This window comes from Sorex fumeus, unplaced genomic scaffold, assembly GCF_029834395.1.
Source record: "Sorex fumeus unplaced genomic scaffold, SorFum_2.1 ptg000009l, whole genome shotgun sequence".
In the NCBI taxonomy this organism is placed as follows: domain Eukaryota; kingdom Metazoa; phylum Chordata; class Mammalia; order Eulipotyphla; family Soricidae; genus Sorex; species Sorex fumeus.
The window spans coordinates 12,173,103-12,194,158 of NW_026606066.1; the positions used below are offsets into that span (position 1 = coordinate 12,173,103).

The window sequence follows — 21,056 nt, forward strand, 5'->3', positions numbered from 1 at the left end:
CCCAAACCATAGTTTACCAAATAAAACACTCAAAATAAACTAACTCATATTACAAAAGTATCTAGATTACTATTGGAGAGTAAATTTGCTTCTTGACATACCCTTACTCCAATGATAATTCATTCACAATCTAAGTATATCGACATCCTTATTATTGTTACTAGTGTTTTTTGGAGGGAAGGGAACACATCCAGCAGTACTCAAGACTCAGGGATCATTCCTGGTGGTACTAGGGGACAATATGTGATATTTTTATTGGTATTGGAGAGATAGTATAGTTCTGAATGCAAAGGATGCACTCAGCCTATTGAACTGTCTTTCTGGCCCATTTTCACCATTAAAAGAAAAGTAATTTTTCTTCACTTTCATTCTGAGAAGTCAGAACTAAAAAAATGATTATTCTAATTATTAGTTTAGGGCCTAGAATCTGTTTATTTTAATCTTAGAAATGAAGTATTTCCCAAACCTTGCTGTCATCTATAATTGAGTTAAAAACAAATAGGAAACCTCTCATAGCCTTTTCCTATGTATTTTTATTTTATTTTATAAAGTAGTTCACAATATTTGATTATATTTAATATTCAAACACCAATCTCACCACCATATTTGGAATGTTTCCATCCAAATCCCAACGCCTAAGCCAAAGCAGAACTGAAATAATTCATTTTGCACTGTTTGTTATGAGTAAACCACTGAAAGTGATCCAAAAAAGTTTCCTTTGAGGAAAGTGAAGATGGCTGTATTTCACTCAGAGGCCATTAAGCCCTTCTATAAGAAATTACTAAGATGTTGTTGAAGATTGAGCCTTGTGTGCTTATGTATTATATATATATTTGTATATATACATATATCTGTAAAAAATATAGTTCCCTCTACGATTGGTTGCCTTCTACTTTTGCTCGAGCGGGCCCAGTAACGTCTCCATTGTGAGACTTCTTGTTACTGTGTTTGGCATATGGAATACTCTCGGTAGCTTGCCAGGCTCTCCAAGAGGGGCGGAGGAATCGAACCCGACTCAACCGGGCTGGCTGCGTGCAAAGCAAACGCCCTACCGCTGTGCTATCACTCCAGCATCCTACTTTAAACCCCACTAAATATGGTGCGCTACTCTTGGAGTATGAGTGGTGTGAGGTATGAGATTTTGAAAGGTTCAGGGATAGGTTCACTTGTGGGTAAGGCCCGTCCGAGTGTGTGGAAAGCAGCCATGAGCATGGCGGTGGTTGAATTCTGGTGGCTTTTGGCTATCAAGAATGGGTTCCTTGGGGCAGGGAGTGATCTCACCTGTCCCCCTCTGGGGTGCCCCAAATAAAATAGCTTGGCACAGGGTCTGGCATGGCTATGGCATGCCACTTTTTCAGCCTTTTCCTTTAATGTTTAATCGTTTGATTTTGAATTTCTTTTTTCTTTCTTTTAATTAAATGAGAGTGGGTAAAGGCATATATAGGTACAAGGCTCATTAAAAATTCCACCAGTTTATTTTTTTTAGGAACATATTGACAGAAAAAAATTATTTACATTCGTTTAGGGGTTTTATTTTTTTAATTTTTTAAATTTTTTTTTGCTTTTTGGGTCACACCCGGCAATGCACAGGGGTTACTCCTGGCTCTGCGCTCAGGAATTACCCCTGGCGGTGCTCAGGGGACCATATGGGATGCTGGGAATCGAACCCGAGTTGGCCGCATGCAAGGCAAATGCCCTACCCGCTGTACTATTGCTCCAGGCCCCGTTTAGGGGTTTTGATAGAAAATTTCTTTAAATAATTTTCGCTTTGAATTCTGAATTAATAACCACTGCAAACCTCCCCCCTCTTTTTTTAATTTTTTTGCTTTTTGGGTCACACTCGGTGATGCTCAGGGGTTACTCCTGGCTCTGCACTCAGGAATTACTCCTGGCGGTGCTCAGGGGACCATATGGGATGCTGGGAATCGAACCCGATCTGGCCGCATGCAAGGCAAATGACCTACCCGCTGTGCTATCACTCCAGCCACTCCCCTTTTTAAGAAAAGAGCACAGTATAGAAAATGAATAGGTCAACATTAGTCTGATTTTGTTAGAATTCAAAACCAATAATCACTCTAAAAATAAAATAGGGATAATTCATTTTATTATGGCATCTGGTTTATAAAGGAAAATGCTTCTGAAATTCCCCTTACAGTCTTTATTTATACTTATGGCTGTAGCATTCTCTGACTTTATTATCATTGATCATTCTTCTCCGTATCAGGAATAAGTACATTTTCTTCCAAATTCAGTACACTAAAGTTAGTTGTGGGATAGTAAGGATTCCCCATCTCTGCAAGTCTCCTGAGGACACCACTTCTGTGTTTATATATGCAGAAGGTAAGTGTGGAAATTGCCAGAATTATTATCACAGTTAATGCAACTGCAAGTGGTACAACGCTATGACTAGGTCCTAAAAAAAAAATAAAAAAGTAACAATGAAGTAAACAAAATACTATCACATAGTTATTTTCGAATTTTATTATTTCTAGGTCTTGGCTGTTGATGGGATTACACGGTGCCGGGGGCAGCTGGTGGGTGTAACTGCCCAGAGACCCAGAGACTATAAAACCCTGCTCCCGGAAGAGAACAGTGCAGAGTCTCCTGCCTCCGCGCCTGGCTGTCCTCACCAGGGCCCCTTGGAGGAGGGTGGGTTGAGCTTCCCTCCCCACCCCGAGCAGAGCCCCGGCAGCTGAAGACCTCAGGTTCCAGCCACGGCCATGCTTAAGACCACTCTCCACACGTTTGGACGAGCCTTACACATGAAGGAACCAGCCGGGGAACCCAGGTGTACGGGATCCGGGGCGTAGATCTCCAAGCCTGCTCGGATTGGGACTAGGGCCTCCTTCACCCATATCCCCCATCTTCCAGTATGCAGGTGTTACACCCACCAGCTGCCCCTGGCACCGTGTAATCCTGTCAACGGCCAAGACCCAGAGACTATAAAACCCTGTCCCCGGAAGCGCATGGCTGCGACATCTTATTATCTAGTTCTTACTCTGGGAACCTGGCAGGCTACCAAAAGTATCCTGCCCACACGGCAAACTCCCCGTGGCATATTCAATATGCCAAAAACTAGTAACAATGATGGGTCTCATTCTCCTGACCCTGAAAAAGCCTCCAATGTAGCACTTTTTAAAACCTCAGGGCTAGGACAAAGGAGACGTTACTGGTGCCTGCTCAAGGCAATCGATGAACAACAGGATGACAGTGATACAGTGATTATTTCTAGGAAAAATCAAAATGTCTCTATGGTTCCAAACCTACCTTTACTTGCATGTTCCTTGACTGTGTCAATATCTAAAATCAAATACAAAAAATACTGAGATGAGAATTTCTTTGCAATTCAGCAAAATTTGAGTAGGACTTAAGAAACTAAGGCTAGTAGAACAAACCTGAGTGCCCATTTGAATAAATGCCATTTTATTGGAACTTGGCCGCTTTTATTCATTCATATATTTTCCGTGCCTGTTTTCTTGCAGCAACAGCAGCATGGTGGGGATCATTATGGCCCCAGAACCCCCAAATATTTGCTTTCTGGACCTTTACAAGACAAGTTTATGAACCCCTGCCTTACACTATTCATTATTAATGATCACAAACATGTACACTAATTATTGTCCTCTTTTTAAGCTAATGAATTCACTTCCAATCTCAGCACTGCTGAGAAAAGAAATTACAAGTGAAAAATAGTTGCTGCCTGTGAAAATCTCAGTATCGTTGTGAACTGATATGGAGTTTGTCCAGTAATAATAACCTCCCTGCTTCTAATTAAGGGTTTTAAAATCAGCGCCTTCTTTCCATTTTAATCTTAACAATCTTCATAAATAAATAATAGATCGTTCATTTAAGAAGGCTTTTCCTGTTGAGAACTTTTTACTAGAGAAATGTAACTTCTTTTTCTTAGTAAATTCTATCTCAAAATATGACCACTCCTATTCTTTTACCTAGATGAGTAAGAATCTAGGGGAAAAAATCTGTGGGTAAAGGAAGAGTCTTGCTATATTATTTATGTCCACTCACTCTTATGGAATTGACATCAACAGTGTTTCCAACAACAAAATCACATTAAAAACCTTGTCTTCCCAATTTAAATGAATATACTTTCATACAATATAATTGAACATATATGTGTTATTATGTAAATGTGAAGATACCTTTTTCATATTTTTGACTTTGGGGTCACGCCCCGCTGTGCTCAAGGTTCACTCCTGGCTCTGTGTTCAAGAATTACTCTTGGTGGGGCTTGGGAGACCATATGTGGGTCTGGGGACCGAAGTTTGATCAGCAGTGTGCAAGGTGCTTATCTTATCTGCTATACTTTCTTCAGCCCTTGAAGATACTATTTAATTAATTAATTAAGTTTTAAATTTTTATTAGTGAAACACCATGAGGTACAGTTGTAGACTTACAAATTTTTGTGCTTGGGTTTCAGTTATACAATGATCGAGTACCCATCCATCCACCACTGCCCATTCTCCACCACCACGGATGCCAGTATCCCTCCCACCCCCCATACCCCCATTCCACCCTGCCTCTGTGGCAGGGCATTCCCTTTTGTTCTCTCTCCTTTTGGGTGCTGTGGTTTGCAAAAGAGGCATTGAGTGGCAATCATGTTCGGTCTATAGTCTACTTTCAGCATGCATCTCCCATCCTAGGAGGATCCTCTCGACACCCTTTATTTGGTCCTCCCTTCTTTATTTGAGCTGCCTTTTCCCCTAGTGTGTGTGGCTGGCCTCCAAGCCATAGAGTACATCTCCTGGTACTTATCTTGGTTATTCTTGGGTATTAGCCTCATATTTAAAGATACTTTTAAAAGAAAAACTAGTAAAGTGCTGGGAAGAGACTCAGAGAACTAGAGTTCATGATTTGCATGTAGGACTCCTGGGTCAGTCCCTGGCACCACATGCTTCTCCCTGAGCACTGAGCCAGGAGTAGCCCCTGAGCAATTCTCAGTGTTGATTGGTACACACACTCCAAATTGACTTTCATGATTTGCAACAGAGAATTGTATCCACTTATCTGCAAGGATAGCTAAGTTTACAGCATATTCTAAGGCTCTATGAGGACCTTAACCATTCCAAGTAGCATTTGCCAGAATGAGGATGGCTGGTTTATATTTTTATCTCTCTCTGATTGAGGAAAACTGTTTTTTTAACTAATGAAATTTACAGTGTGATGGCATAAGACTGTCAAAAGCTTTAAGTTGAGACACTGCAATGCCCTCTAACTTGTGGGATATAGAACAAGATGGTAATGTCAGAAATTCTTTGATTGCTGCATAAATACCTGGCATTCTAAGTCAAAGTAGAATCAAAATGAAGAATTACCTTCTGACTTTACCCACCTGCTGCCATTTTACATATGAATCCTCTTCTCTCCTGACATGGTGATAACTGCCACACTCCTTCGGGAATTTTCAAGGCAATACACAGATGGGGTTTGATGTTGTTCACCTCTGGCTTGTGAATGCCCCAATTTGACAGGCTTGTGGGAGTGCCATCAAACCACATTGTAGTTTCATCTGTGAAAACAGTGCTTATTTATTGTGAATTTTGTATGTGATTTGTCAGCATACTAAGTCTGAAGTGAGATATAGAAAGCAACCATTGAATTTAAGAGACTCCTGATTGGATGCATTAAGTCATAGTCAGGAACTCCACTGAAAGTACAGTTTCCTATGAACAGCTGTGTTTAGTTTAGATATATTGTTATTATTTAGTTCATTAAAATGTTATGTTTTAGGGCTGGAGAGGTTGTACAGTGGAGAAGTCACATGTCTTGCATGCTGCTTACCCAGGGTTCAATCCCCAATACCCTTACATGATTCTCTGAGACTACCAGTATTGATTCCTGAGCACAGAGCCAGGAGCAGGCCAGGAATAAGCACTGAATACATCTGGATGTGGCCCAGAAACAAACAAAAATGTTTCTAATATTCTATATCATCACAATTGACTCAAATGAATAAATAAATAAAACTAATCAATATACAGAAAAAAATTCCTTGATATTCTAGCATCTATATTATTACAAAATGTTTTACTTTTCTGAGTTCCAGTAGAAGCCAGTAGTATGCCAGGATTATCTATCCATATAAACCCAATAAAGAGGCACATTGTCCAATAATGAATATAAAACTAATGTTATGTGATAGACATTCTAAACAATATCAATGATTTGATATTATTTAGAATGTTCAAAATTTATCAGTGTTTATGTTTATCAGTTCCCTGAGGGGATCCACCTTTTACATTGGTTCACTGTAACACATTATGCCAATTAATACAGTTTTTCTTTACAATTCATTTTAATATCCATCAATTACACACTCTCATTTGGTTACTTGCTCTAGTTTTTATAAGTAAATTCAAAGATCACAATTTAAGTTGGAGATATTTCCAAGTTGTGCTTTCACAATATTAAGGAAGCTGGAGCATTTTCAAGTAAACATTGGTATCTGTGACTAAGTCATGAAAGCCTAGTTCTAGCCAAGCGTCTGCACATGAGAGGGTAAGTATCAGGCATACTTACTTCGCTTTTGGTATTCTGGGATTATTTCAAAGGACAAGAAATATTAGTAAAGTTCTCTTTGGGAAGGCTCATGATGTTGTCTTTGGGAGAAAGAGCTTCAGAACTAACGCTGTTTTTCATAGCAACTGTGTGCATGGAGAGTTTTTGATGTGCAGATACCATTTTTCATCAACTCTGATCATTGTATACTTATTTACTTATAACCTCTCTTCTTCTAGACCTAAACCTACTTACTGTCATCATCAAAATGAGCATTCAACCAAATCATCTGGACAGAAGAACCAAAAGTAGAAAGTTCTTCTAGGAGAAATAAGTTTTCCTCTTCATTCTTAATTGTTAAAAGACTAGACCCTATAAAAGATAGAGAGTAAATAATGTGTTTATTTGTATTTATATGAAAAGCAATTTTTCAAATGCCTCCTGTACCACCATCTGGTAAGGCCCAGGCTTTGAAGAGTAAAAATTTCCACAGTAAATATGATTTTAAAAATTCACAGGACCATTAAAAAATTCAAAGAAAAATCACATTAATAAGAGATACAAGTTTATAATTAAGCTAGAACAGAAAACTAATTTTAAGAACTATTAAAAATTCCTAATTAAAAGAGACCTAAACAGGATAATTTTCTTGGTAAGAAGCAGTATTCTGAAACACTGTCTTAAGTTGTCAAATTCTATACTGAAAATTGAGTTTCAGATATTAGCCATTCCCTCCCCAAATGAGCAAATTTAATGTACTATATATAGTCATTTTTGTTGCTTTTAAGGTCAATAAATATCTGATAAATGAAGAAAAATACATTTTCTAGTGAAATGTCAAAAAGGATCACATAGAAAGTATTTATCATCACTAAAGAATTACCTTCCTTTCTGCAAAATTCTTGAGCAGACTCAAAACTTATACTTTCCAGGACCGTGGAAAAACTGTAGCAATTACTTTTGAATTTTACCCAGGGAATAGATGTTTCTGAGCATAACTTTGGGTATTCAAGTGATTTTGTTTCTAAAAAAAATACAAACCAAAATGTCATCAATGATTTCAGGGTAATGACTATTTAAATTTTTCCAGATAAATTTTGTATCACATTCTATGAAAGCACTGTAGCACTGTCCTGTCCATAGCACTGTCCTCCCATTGTTCATAGATCTGCTCGAGTGGGCACCAGTAACTTCTTCATTGTGAGACTTGTTGCTACTGTTTTTGGCATATCGAATATGCCACGGGGAACTTGCCAGGCTTTGCCGTGTGGGCAGGATACTCTCAGTAGATTGCCGGGCTCTCCAAGAGGGACGAAGGAATAGAACCTGGGTCAGTTGTGTACAAGGCAAATGCCCTACCCACTGGACAAATGTTATGAAATTGTCTTCTCCCCATTTTTTGATGGGGTTGGAGGTTTTTTTCTTGTAAAATTCTACTAGTGTGTTGTATATCCTGGATATTAATCCCTTATCAGATGGGTATTGGGTAAATATTCTTTCCCATTCTGTGGGCTCCTTCTGTATTTTGGTCACAGTTTCTTTTGAAGTGTGCTTGCTAGCACTCTTATGTTGTATAATAACCCTGCCTTATCTACTAAGTTATTGTACAACTACTAGACAAGAGGACATCTGGAACACAGACAATTCTTATTCATGCTTCTCATGATCTCCTGCTTAGCACAGTGCCTTCCATATAATAGGAGCACAGCATGATTTTGTTGAATTGAATAGAATAGAATTCACCTACCAGTGGGCACATGGCAAATGGCTCCTTGCAGAAATGACTCACAGGCTGTACTACTCCAGCGTCCATTGGTATCTGCAAAGACACAGTCACCCAGGTAGGATGACTCATCATCTTTCCAAAAAGTGAAGGAGGATTTTGTGCCATCTGACCAGTCAAAATTAATGCCATTCTGGGGAGGGAAATTGAGCCATTATTTTTTGCCAAGTTATATTGGTGATATAACCCAGTGCTTCAAGTCACACATAGATATATATTCCCATATCAAAATTTACATTTCAGGTGTCTAGAACAGCTTGTGAATATGGTATGACCTAACAAAAAAGCAATAACTTTTTTAAGTTTTAGGGAATCCTTGGCTTCCTGCCATCATGCTTTCCCAGTGAGCAATGAGAATAAATTTAAATCAATATTTTGTTCTTTACACCAAAATAAATTCCAGACTGATCAAAGATTCAGACATAAAAATTAAAACATAAAAGTGTTAAAACTTGGCTAAATATTTTATACTCAGTATGGGGAAATCTTTCCAAGTCTGAAACAGGTTTCAGAGGCCATAAAGCAAAATTGACTACATAAATTGAAAACATTCTGTAACATAAAACTTCAACAAACTACCATGGAATATCATTCTTCCATCTGTACCATAAGCAATTATTAAAATTTTCATGATTCCCAGTGTTGGAAAGGATGTAAAACAATTAGATGTTATTACATTCCAGTATAGGCATGTCACTTGGTGCAAACTTTTGGAAGGCAAGATGACACTATTTCTTAAATTGAAAGTGTAAATAGAAATTTTACTTCTGGGGATTTATCCTGTTCGCACAAAGATCTTGTTGTGTGTCTTTATAATTGTGAGAAAGTTGGAAGAATCCATATGTCCATTTATAGGAGAATGGATTAATAAATTATAATATATTCTTACATGCTGGTCTCTCAAAAAAAACATGCTAGATTTTTATATTCTGCCCTGAGTAAAGTATATTAAATTTAAAAACAAGCATATAGTTTAGAAGTTAGTAGCATATATATTCTGATCTCATTTATATTCATTTATATTTTAAAATCAGTCTATTCATTACATATGTATGCATAGAAAATTTTATATATACAAGAAACTGTTTATAGTAATTGACACTTGGGAATAGAACTGAAAGTCAGGATAGAACAGATTTTATTTTCAATTACTTTGAATGTACAATGCTTTCATTGAAAAAGATAGTTTACCCTCTAAACATATCCCCGAAGGAGGGGAAAACCAGATGTTAAATTCCTAGGAAACACTAAAATAATTAATAATCAAAATTCAAGACCAGAAGTATGATTCATTTTTGGGGGAACTTTCTTAAATGCAGCAAACACACACATCTGAGTTTAAGGCATCTTCCTGAGCTCACATCAGGCAGAATCTGAAATTCTTAAAAATTTTACTCTAAAAATGTACACCTTTATTTTGTAGTCATAGGCTGTTCATACTGTACCTCATGGTGTTCCACTAATAAAAATTTAAAAAACAAGATTGTTTAGTAGCCCTGTATAAACTACTACATATACTTCTATTTCTGGGAGTTTATTTTCTGTGCTATTTGTAGTATTGAGGAGCTAGATGTGACATTTAATTATGCAAGAATGTTCTAAAGGATTTAGTACACTTACGTCTGCAGTGAACAGGCCAATCCAGTGGGCATGTCCAAGCTTATTGAGGATAACAGTGAGGAAGGACTGTTGATACTGATTGGTAATGCTGACTAATTCTGCCCCATGCAGCAGACAGGTTTTCATTGCTGTATGCCAAGTCATAGTTGAATTAATTATTTTGTATGTTCTGTTTCCATATTCTAAGGTTTTGGGGATTACATAAATATCAGATGTGTTTATACCATGTCCAGAAGTATCTAGAAAAAAACCCAATAAATATTATTTGTAGACTTTGGGTTAGAATGGGGAGGCACACTTTACCATATGTTACTGTTACAATGTCTTGGGTTGGTGTTAAGACCAGAGCTTTTTCTCAGTATGGATATTTCAACATGAGGACTAGACCTAAAATTGTAGTTGATGTCAAAGAATTAGAATACTTAAAAATTTCATAAAAGGGGGCTGGAGCAATAGCACAGCGGGTAGGGTGTTTGCCTTGCACGTGGCTGACACGGGTTCAATTCCCAGCATCCCATATGGTCCCCTGAGCATCGCCAGGGGTAATTCCTGAGCGCAGAGCCAGGAGTAGCCCCTGTGCATCACCGGGTGTGACCCAAAAAGCAAAAAAAAAAAAATTCATAAGTGAGTTTTTTTTAAAAAAGATAACCATATCTTAAATCTATCTTTTCTGTTTTTGACCCTGTCTTGTCAAATTGACCAGTTGGTGCAAAATATTTCTTTAGATTGAAAGACTCTAGTTAGACTCTACACATTAACCTGGTAGAACATAATACTTACTAAGAGACTATTGCACACATTATAATGTCATATGCTTCATTGCTGACTTGAGCATACAAGAATTTGTTCATTTCAGGTGCATATTCTTGGATAAACTAGTAGCTGCTATCATGTTTAATGTATACATCTATATATTTAAAACAATTTAAAAAATAAACCTGTAAAGGTATAGATTATGAAAAATTATTTTGGGGGGACCGGGAAACACATATTGTGCATGTTCAGGGAATACTCTCTTTAGGGATCACTTCTAGGGCTACTCAGAGGACCATATGCAGTGTCAGGAATCAAATTGGATTGGCCACATGCAAGGCAAATGTCTTAATGCCCATTTTAGCTCTCTTGCCAAGACACAATAATTGCTAGTAGTGTGTCATCTATTTGAATTATGATTTATAATTTAGGGCGACTTTGTTTGGTCAATGGACTGGAGTGCCTTTTTTTTTCCTTTTTTTTTTTTTTTTGTATACAGGAGCATTGCTGGGAGCAAACCCTCAGGAGAGCCAGGTGAGGCCCCAAAGCCAAAAGAACACTTAAAGTTTAGAGTCAAGGTTGATCGTTGGTGCTTTCAAACTCATGAGTGACTGATTGTGTGAAAATCAAGCCTGTGCATTCTCTTTTAAGTATATACATTTCCCTTTTTTTTAATTCTGCATAATATAGGATAGACTAAAACCTTAAAACAGAAAATCAAGGTTAGAATTTCAGAACTATCTGAGGCAAAATAGTGGACATTTCTCTCTGTTCCTTTTTTGTTACATTTGGGGTTGAGGAGACTCCTGTTAACAGGTGGATAGGTCAGAAGTCAATTAAAAACTCTAATCATGACCCTGCATAGCTAAGAGAACTTGTGAAATGAATCTATCTAGCACTGCACTGTAGAACTATCCTCCTGTTATTCATCCATTTGCTCAAGCGGGCACAAGTAACATCTCCATTGTGAGACTTGTTGTTACTATTTTTGGCATATCAAATACACCAAGGAGAGCTTGCCAGGCTCTGCCGTGCAGGCGGGATACTCTCGGTAGCTTGCTGGGCTCTCCAAGAGGGACAGAGGAAATGAACCTGGGTTGGCTGTGTGCAAGGCAAACGCCCTACCCACTATGTTATCAGTCCATTCCATTTATTTTTATAAAACATAATTTTTTTTGAGATGATGTGGACAGAATTCAATAAAATATTCAGTTAGGGTACTTGGTACCATGGTACATGGAACAAAGCAGGACCTTATTACATTTTAGTTGATACCCTTTCCACTTCTTGTTACACCACCCTAAATGAAATTGTCAAAGTACTAATTTAACTTATACCTAAATATGTTACCTCAGTACAGTAGTAATATACAAAACCAAATTGAAATTAATTTATTTACCAGATACATATATGTATATGGGTCATACTTCATTATTATCTGTTTAAACATAATTTTGTTTAAGTCTATTGGTCAGCTTATATACCAAGCCTAAGATTATTTATAGAAAACCAGTATGCTACTAAGGTATTTAAAAATGATAGCAACTGGTAAAATAAAGAGTCACTGAAAATATTTGTATATGTGACCTAAATATCAGTCTCCCCACTGACTCTGCTTCTTTATTATCACATATACTTTTTCACATGTTATATCATATTATATTATAATATTATAGAATATGTATGATATAATAATATTATATAATATTATATGCAGCCAATATGGCCGACTCGAGTTCAATTCCTCCGCCCCTCTCGGAGAGCCCGGCAAGCTACCGAGAGTATCTCGCCCGCGCGGCGGAGCCTGGCAAGCTCCCCGTGATGTATTCGATATGCCAGACACAGTAACAACAAAGTCTCCAATGGAGACGTTACTGGGCCCGCTCGAGCAAATCGATGAACAACGGGAGGACCGTGACCGTGATATAATATTATATAATATGTATAATATAATACATATTACTTGCTTGAGCGTTCCAGTAACGTCTCTGTTGTGAGACTTTTTGTTACTGTGTTTGGCATATTGAATACGTCACGGGTAGCTTGCCAGGCTTTGCTGTGCGGGCGAGATACTCTCTGTAGCTTGCTCTCAGAGATGGGCAGAGGAATCGAACTCAGATCGACCAAGTCAGCTGCGTGCAAGGCAAACGTCCTACCACTGTGCTATTGCTCCTATCACATATATATCACATATTATCACTTTTACCTAGGTAAGTGGTGTCATCAAGTTTTAAAATATGTTACTTTAAACATGGTTTTGTTAACCACTGCCCTGAAAAAGGAAGATTCACTAGAAACCAAGTTTAAAATGCAGGATCTTTTCTATTGTCTTTCTCTTAATTCTTACTATTTTTTAGGTGATAAGGGCTTCTAGACTTTAGGCCCAATGTAAAAATATATTTATGTGGACAAATAAAGAAAAGGTACAAAATGTGGACATTCACTGTAGACTGAGTCTGTGTAGTGAAAAATAGCTTTTAAAATAATAGAACAACTATCATTTGTTAAACATCTGCTAGGAACTTTCTAAGCATTATCTATAGAGTCTATGAGATAATTATTTCCCAGTTTGCTAATGGGAAAACCAAGGCCCAGAGAAGGAAAGAAACCTAATTGGCAGCTTCCACAGAGAACAAGTAGAACATCAGAGAGGATGGGAACTCAAAGATCTCTACATTTATCCATCACTACTCTATGCTACTTCCAAGAGAACATAAATATCATTATTCCCCAAATTATCAAAGAGCAAAAGCAAAAGCAGTCAGTGAACACATTTCAAAGAGAAAATCTATATCATATCAAGTTTGTATAATAAAGTCATTGCATTTACTGAAAGTCCTTGTGTGTGCTGTTGTTGTTGTTGTTGTTATTGTTATTTGTAAAATGGAAAAACTTTTATCTATTTCATAGTACTGTCATAAGATTTTTTGGGGGGGGCTTTTGGGCCACACCCAGAGATGACAGGGGTTACTCCTGGCTCATGCACTCAGGAATTACTCCTGGTGGTGCTTGGGGAACCATATAGGATGCTAGGAATTGAAACCAGGTCGGCTGCGTGCAAGGCAAATGCCCTACCTGCTGTGCTATTGCTCCAGCACCACTGTCATAAGATTTTTATGATACAGTGCTTATAAAACCAAACTTATAAAACTGTGCTGCGCATACCATAAGTATGCAAATGATATGTTTTTATTATTCCTGTCCCCATGAGACACTTCAGTAAATACTCCTGCTATAAATGGTCTGGTATCTCCTTTCAGCTCATGACTAGCCTTTTGTTTACATGATCATTGTGGTGTAGGAAACGGGACTTCCCTGGAACTGTTTCTGTGTTTGGCTTGATGCTTAGAGTCATGAGTTACATTACAGAGGTATTCCAAGTAAGTACATGCCCAGAGTTCCACACAGCTCCAGACACAAACCATAACCTTTTAAGGTCATAAGATATATGGAAACAACACTCAGCAAAAACTGAGATTAGAACGTTTATTATTTTATATTTATTACTCAAGTTACTTGATTACTTAACAGAGCATTCAAATTGCCTATAGACTCGATTGACTCATTGTGATAGCATGACTTTGTATTTCGCACTAGAAGTTACTAGGGTTCTTATCAAACAGATTTATAAACATGCTGTTTACCATAGTTAACCACATAGCTGAAGTACTATTGGGCTAAGAAAGGAATAAAGTATGAGTTGCTTTATTTCCTTGGCTCTTTTCCAACATTTTCTCAATGTCTTTCTGAGTGTCTGAACACACATACTTTCTCACAATAAAAGAATAAAGTTTTAATATCATCAAAACTTGTATACAAACTTGTCATTGTTCAGGTGTTCACTATGTTTAGGACCCAAACAAAAGGAATATTCCTGGGGTAATGCAGATTAAATGACTAACTATATATAAATTTAAAGAATAAGTGCCTGACATCATTAGCTATAATTCTGTCAGTTAAAAAATATTGAAGAGAAGAATGGACTATGGAACTGAAAAGAATAAAAACAGTATTTCTTACCTGGCATTTTTTCACAAACAAACCCGTAACCTTCTTTACCACAGTCTTCAAAATACCATTTTCCAGTGAAATAAAAGTTAGGATTACTTGATAGCAAGGCACAGAGAGGAGTGTGATTTTGAGCCTCAGTGGTGTTATGACTTGCAATCTTTAAAAGATAAAGGTTTGAAAAGAGTGTTAACATATAACAATTTTTTTTATCACATTGACTTTTGCAGGTGCAGAGTTTTTGAACTTCAAGGACATTTATTTCTTTATTTGCACTCAGCAAGCCTATTCACACATAATTTCAGGTATAGGTAAAGTAAAGGTAAAGGCCCTCCCGTTGACCATCGATTTGCTCGAGCGGGCCCAGTAACGTCTCCATTGGAGACTTTGTTGTTACTGTGTTTGGCATATTGAATATGTCACAGGGAGCTTGCCAGGCTCTGCCGTGCGGGCGAGATACTCTCGGTAGCTTGCCGGGCTCTCTGAGAGGGGCGGAGGAATCGAACTCGGATCGGCCATGTTGGCTGCGTGCAAGGCAAACGCCCCACCGCTGTGCTATCGCTCCAGCCCTGATTTCAGGTATACACAACAATTATTACAATGAATAAAATAATTACACTTGTGGAAGACATGGAATTTATAAAATCCATTGTTGAAAAGTAATAAATTGGGCTTGAGACTATAGCATAGTGTAAAGCACCTGCCTCAAGGGCTTGAATTTAGTTTGATCTCAATTCCAACCCACATACCAAATACAATCCTGATGGCACTTTGTTTTGGATCATTGGCACCACTAAAAATGTATGATTGTACCTCAAATAAGTTTGTGTGAGCATTGCAAGCAAAACTTATAAGCACCAAAACCAAGTGAGTACAACACCTGGTCATAGCAACAACAATGAAAGAGATTAAAATTTAAAATTGTGTTAACGTAGAAAGTGAAAAATAGTTTAAGAGTTGGAAGCCTGCCTCAAGTGCGGGGGGAAAAGACAATTGGGATAGAGATGGGATCATTATGACAAAGATAGTTGGAAATGATCACTCTGGATAGGAACTGTGTGCTGAAAGTAGGTAAAGGAACAAACATGATAACCTCTCAGTATCTGTGTTGCAAACCATAGTGCCCAGAATGATATATATATATATGTATATATATATATAGAGGGAGAGAGAGAGCGAGTGAGCGAGCGAGAGAGAGAGAGAATGCCTGCCATAGAGCCAAAGAGACAGGCTGGGGGAAGGAGGGGTGGCAGGAGGGAAAATTGGGTCACTGGTGGTGGGAAATGAACACTGGTGTAGGCATGGGTGCTGAATTATTATATGACTAAAATCCGATCATGAACAGCTCTGTAACTATGTATCTCATGGTGATTCAATTAAAAAAAAAAAGAAAACCTTAATAAAGGAGTCTCAATTAGTCTTTGTTGCCACAATGATTTCTAAAAGATAATTCTTAAGACTTACCTTTATTACATCAAATGGAGACCAGTTAGAATATGTAACAGGCTTTCCACTCAGCCATTTTTCGTACTCATCACTTTTTAACCCTATCCACATGTTAGTGGTCTGGCCAAAAAGATTCATAGTAATAAAAGCTAAAACATAAAAACACACTATCAAATTTAACATCATCTGGGTAAGGAACCATTTTTATTTAAAGTAATGATTTCATTTAAATGACAGGAAAACTTAATTATGAATTATAGGAATTTGTTATTTTGTCTATGAGATATTACAATCAATAGAAATTACCTGGTTAAGCTTGGGATCTTGTTATGTCATTTAGCAAAAGAATTTCCAGTGTTCATTCAATGCTTTTCTAAACAAATGCTTATCTACACTGTTTAAATTATATAGCTGTCTAATATCAAATAAAAGTGCAAAAATGAATCTAGAAGGATCTCAAACACTATACCATGCAATTATAATAGACTATCTTTATCATAGCTATTTTTAACTACATGCCCTTATTCTCTCCACTACTAGTAAGAAAAAAATTTCCCAAATCAGCAATTAGAAGCAACACAATGAACTAACTTTTACAAATGTAATGATATATAAGCCTTACAAACCTAATTAAAATTACATGTGTCATCAGCAATACTTAAAATATTGAATTGGAAATGTTAGTGTTGGGGGCAATATTTAATGACTACATGAATAAAAGTGGTTGTTTTTGTCCAATTGAACATTGAATACTCTACCTTGTTCTACCTCATTTTCAATAGCAACTAGCATCCCCTCTTCCTTAACACAGCTCTCTTGAGCAGACATCCAGTTCTTCGAGTCAGTTGAGTCTTTGGGGATTTTCACCAAAAAGCACTAAAAAATATAAAAATGCATTTTTCATATCTGTATTTTGTAAATAAATTTTTAAAATTTCCTAAAGACACTGAGGATCTACTTTGAAAATTTAAAAAATAAATTTTTGGGGTAGAAATAGCTCATTCCTGCCCTTGTGTGCCCTCCCCCCACCCCCCCACTTACAAAGGCTTCAAAGGTATAACATCAAAACCAAGGGGAATAACTTTCAGGGTGAGTTAATGGCTTGCTTTGCTTTTGTATCAGGCAGGAACTGAAGCAAGGTTGTGCTTTGTCATGTGGGATATGAGAACAATGTCGTCCAGTCAATGAAGAATACTGTCCTTTTTTCTCCTAGAAAGGACATCTAGTGACTGTAAAGGAACAAATTTAATCTAAAAACATTTCTGTGGGAGGAAATTCACAGCTTTGTTTAATTTTATTTGCAAATTACTTCTTCAGTTTAAGTGAGAGACTAATACTGAGGAGTCAAATCACATCAGTTATTTAAATATGCTAAATACTTGGAGACAGCTGTTTGGTCAGTAAGTCCACAAGGATGACCCAGAGATTAATAATAGCACTGTCTGTCACTGTCCTCCCATTGTTCATGGATTTGCTTGGGTGGGCACCAGTAACATCTCCATTGTGAGGCTTGTTTTTACTGATTTGGGCATATCGAATATGCCACGGGGAGCTTTCCAGACTTTGCTGGGCGGGTGGGATACTCTCGGTAGCTTACATGGTTCTCCGAAGGATGGAGGAATCAAACCCTTGGCTGCGTGCAAGGCAAATGCCCTAGCTGCTGTGCTATTGCTCCAGAAATTATTCCAGAGAATAATTAATAATAATAATAATAACCCAGCCTATAGAAGAGAAATAAGGACAACAGACCGAAGAAAGAGCTACAAAGGGAGGTCCAGACAACAGTGCTGAATGAACACAAAAAGAAGGCTGTTGGATTTGGCAGTAAGAGTTGATTGTTACTTATGAGAAAATCATGTCTGGCATGGGATATTCCTCTGGGAGAAGAAATAAAATGATAAGACCAGGCAAGGCTACCAAGGTTGAGAAAAAATTTCTTTCCAATGAAATTTAATCATATTAGCTTCAATCAAAGGAGAAATAAGGAAAAAGATGGGTAAATGATTTAGGCAAAGTTCTAGATATGTCAAGATCAACATTATGCAAAAGATACCCATATGGAATATTCTCTCATTTGTGAGCATTAATGGAAATGACTAAGGAGATGGCTCATTGGTCAGGGGTGCAGGCTTATGCATGTTCCACACTGGGGTTTCAACTCCAACACAGTGTGGCCACTGGAACACTAAAAGGAGCCCTGGAGGTTCCCAAGCACCTAGAAGTGACCCTGGTGGTGTCTGGCACTGCAGGATCCAAGCAGTTATGTACTGCGTCATTATGACAGGTTGAATAAGTGTCACTGGAAGTGACCCCAAGAACTGACCCACTCTGAGCACTGCTTGGGAGTGTCTCCCCTCTATCCTACCACCCCTACACAAGAAAGATCAAATATCAAGATAATTCCAACTACCAAAAAATCTCTGGGCTTGCATGGAAGATTAAGAAAGCATCTTTTCCAACTCTGCTTTGGAATGGTATTTTTCTCTAATTTTTTGTCAGTTCCTTATCTTTTCTCTATAATCATAATTCCTTGAAAAGTTTCAAATGCTTTCTCTTTGAGTATCTCAATAATACATATTTGTAGAACAAAATAAAAACATTTGTAGAACAAAATAAAAACAATAGTCTCTTTTAGAACCCAGTGGTTCTCAAAAAGAGTCATTATGGCCTCAGGGACTATTTTGGTAATCTTGATAAAGGAAGTATTTTTGGCTGTCATAGCTTCAAATGTGTGTTTGTGGGGGCTACTGGCACCCAGTTGGTGGAGACTAGGGACGTTATTGAACGTTCTGCATTGTCCTGTTTAGTTCCCCCAGTAAAAAACTATGTGTCCCAAATGTCAATATTCCTCATGGAATTCTTCCTAGAGCTCAGTCCTGATTTTATCACTTTCTAGTTTAAACCTTAAAGAGGTTTTACACTTTTATTAAGAAACTAGAAGAAACTCGGATTTAACTCGAATTTGAGTTATCAACTAAGAAAGTATATTTTCAATTCTTCTGATTTCCTTTGACTTGTTTGCTCCACAAAGAAACTGAAATTGACTTTAAAGGACTTTAATTTTATAACAACTATCCTTTATCTACTTCCCTTCATTTTGCCTCTTTACTCTAATTACAAATTCCAAAGGGTGGTGCATCCTAATTATTAGAAAGTCTTATCATTTAATGTGAAATCACCTTGTGTTCAGATAAATACTAATGGACCATTATTGGCTCAGTTAGCTCAAAAAAAATCTTCAGAAAGTCCATGCACATGCGCCTCCCCGCACACACACACTATACATGGCTCTCCTTATTCACTCCCCCAACATTTGTCTTCGCCAAGATTTACTAGTTTAATTGGGGGAGTATAGCCTCTCATCAATCTGACATCATTGTTTCCAAAATATAACATACATATTTACTAACATAATTTTAAATGGTGTCATTAATAATGAAAGAAAATTAGCAAGATGAAGTACAGCATCCTTATTTTTAAATTGTTTATTTACTTTCTAATTTGCAAAATGTGATCAAGTTTAATGCACTTCTGATTATTACTGTGAATTAAGGTGCATGTAACTCAAAACAAGTTTTGAATATGAAATCCTTTTTTTGTTTGTCTCAAAGTAATTTTGATCTCAGAATCTGAAAATGAATTTCCAAATAACTTGATCTTTCCTGGTGTTCTTATTGAAACCAGCCTCAAAAAATTAAGAGCTGAATTCAAAATTAAAAACCAGTAAACCCTTCTGGGAAGAGCTATTGATAGAAAGTCTCCCATATTGTGTTCTAGAAACCCTGCAGGATGGGGTCAGAGTATTAGTATAGAAGGCACTTCCTTTCATATGGCTGACCCAAGTTCAGACACCTCACCACCACATATGGTCTCCTGAGCAACACTAGGTATGATCCCTGAGTGAAGAGTTAGAAATAAATCCTGAGCACCACTGAATGTGGCCCCCAAAGCAATAAAGAAACAAACACTCCCCACGCCTCTTCCGTCTCCCCCCCCCATAAAAACAACCAGAAACCTATATGCTGAAACCTTAATCAGAAATCTTTAGGTTTGCAGATGCAATGGTGGACCATCCCACAGAAATATATTGATCACTTTAGTGGTAGGGCTGGAGCGATAGCACAGCAGTAGGGCGTTTGCCTTGCACGCAGCCAACATGGCCGACCCAAGTTCGATTCCTCCGCCCCTCTCCGAGAGCCCGGCAAGCTACCGACAGTATCTCGCCCGCACGGCAGAGCCTGGCAAGCTACCTATGACATATTCGATATGCCAAACACAGCAACAACAAGTCTCATGATGGAGATGTTACTGGGCCCGCTCGAGCAAATCGACGAACAACGGGAGGGCCTTTACCTTTACCTTTACCTCACTTTAGTGGTATCCTCTAGACAGCAACCTGCACTATCTAAAAATGCACTTTCCCATGTATATCCTATAACAAACCGCTTCTTGTGACAGAGGAGGGAAGATGCATTTTTTTGAGAATGAAAGTCCACTATCTATAACTCGTTGGCTTCTTGCTTAATGATACTCTTTCTTGAAGCTTCATCTTGTCTCTTGATTGATTGGTCCTCTGAATGATAGTGAAACTTCATTTCCTGGTCTCATCACAAACGTGGGATGCCACAGTCATTCATGTATTTGTATAAGCTTGAAACATGGGAATATGCTTTACCCTCCCATTCAATCACTCCTTCATCCCTGCCATTTGGATATCCCATTAGTCTGTGTCCCATTGTTTCCACAACCTTTGTCATCAACAAAGTTCAAGTGATTAAACTCTTGCCCAACTACTGCAATACTTTCCTAACTGCTTTTGTCTTCCTTCAATCTGTCTTTGGCATTGTTGCCTGACTAAATTTTTCAAAACCCTGTCCTTACCAAGTCCCTTTTTGGTTAAATATCCACGGGCATTTCCCATTGTTCTTAGAAT

The 21,056-nt window shown here is 37.7% G+C and overlaps 1 protein-coding gene across 1 annotated transcript in view; it reads right to left on the reverse strand.

The window, feature by feature from the left end:
* Nucleotides 1–2,088: 2,088 nt before the first annotated feature.
* The window catches only part of PLA2R1 (phospholipase A2 receptor 1), a 153,907-nt gene continuing 134,939 nt past the window's right edge, over nt 2,089–21,056 (reverse strand). The window contains exons 23-32 of the mRNA XM_056110442.1: nt 16,882–16,999; nt 16,142–16,272; nt 14,690–14,837; nt 9,917–10,155; nt 8,261–8,429; nt 7,397–7,537; nt 6,769–6,885; nt 5,348–5,524; nt 3,268–3,300; nt 2,089–2,413 (exon numbers count right to left, since the gene is read on the reverse strand). Of these exons, the coding sequence (XP_055966417.1) occupies nt 2,199–2,413; nt 3,268–3,300; nt 5,348–5,524; nt 6,769–6,885; nt 7,397–7,537; nt 8,261–8,429; nt 9,917–10,155; nt 14,690–14,837; nt 16,142–16,272; nt 16,882–16,999 (1,488 nt within the window). The 3' untranslated portion in view covers nt 2,089–2,198. The remainder of the gene's footprint in view (nt 2,414–3,267; nt 3,301–5,347; nt 5,525–6,768; nt 6,886–7,396; nt 7,538–8,260; nt 8,430–9,916; nt 10,156–14,689; nt 14,838–16,141; nt 16,273–16,881; nt 17,000–21,056) is intronic.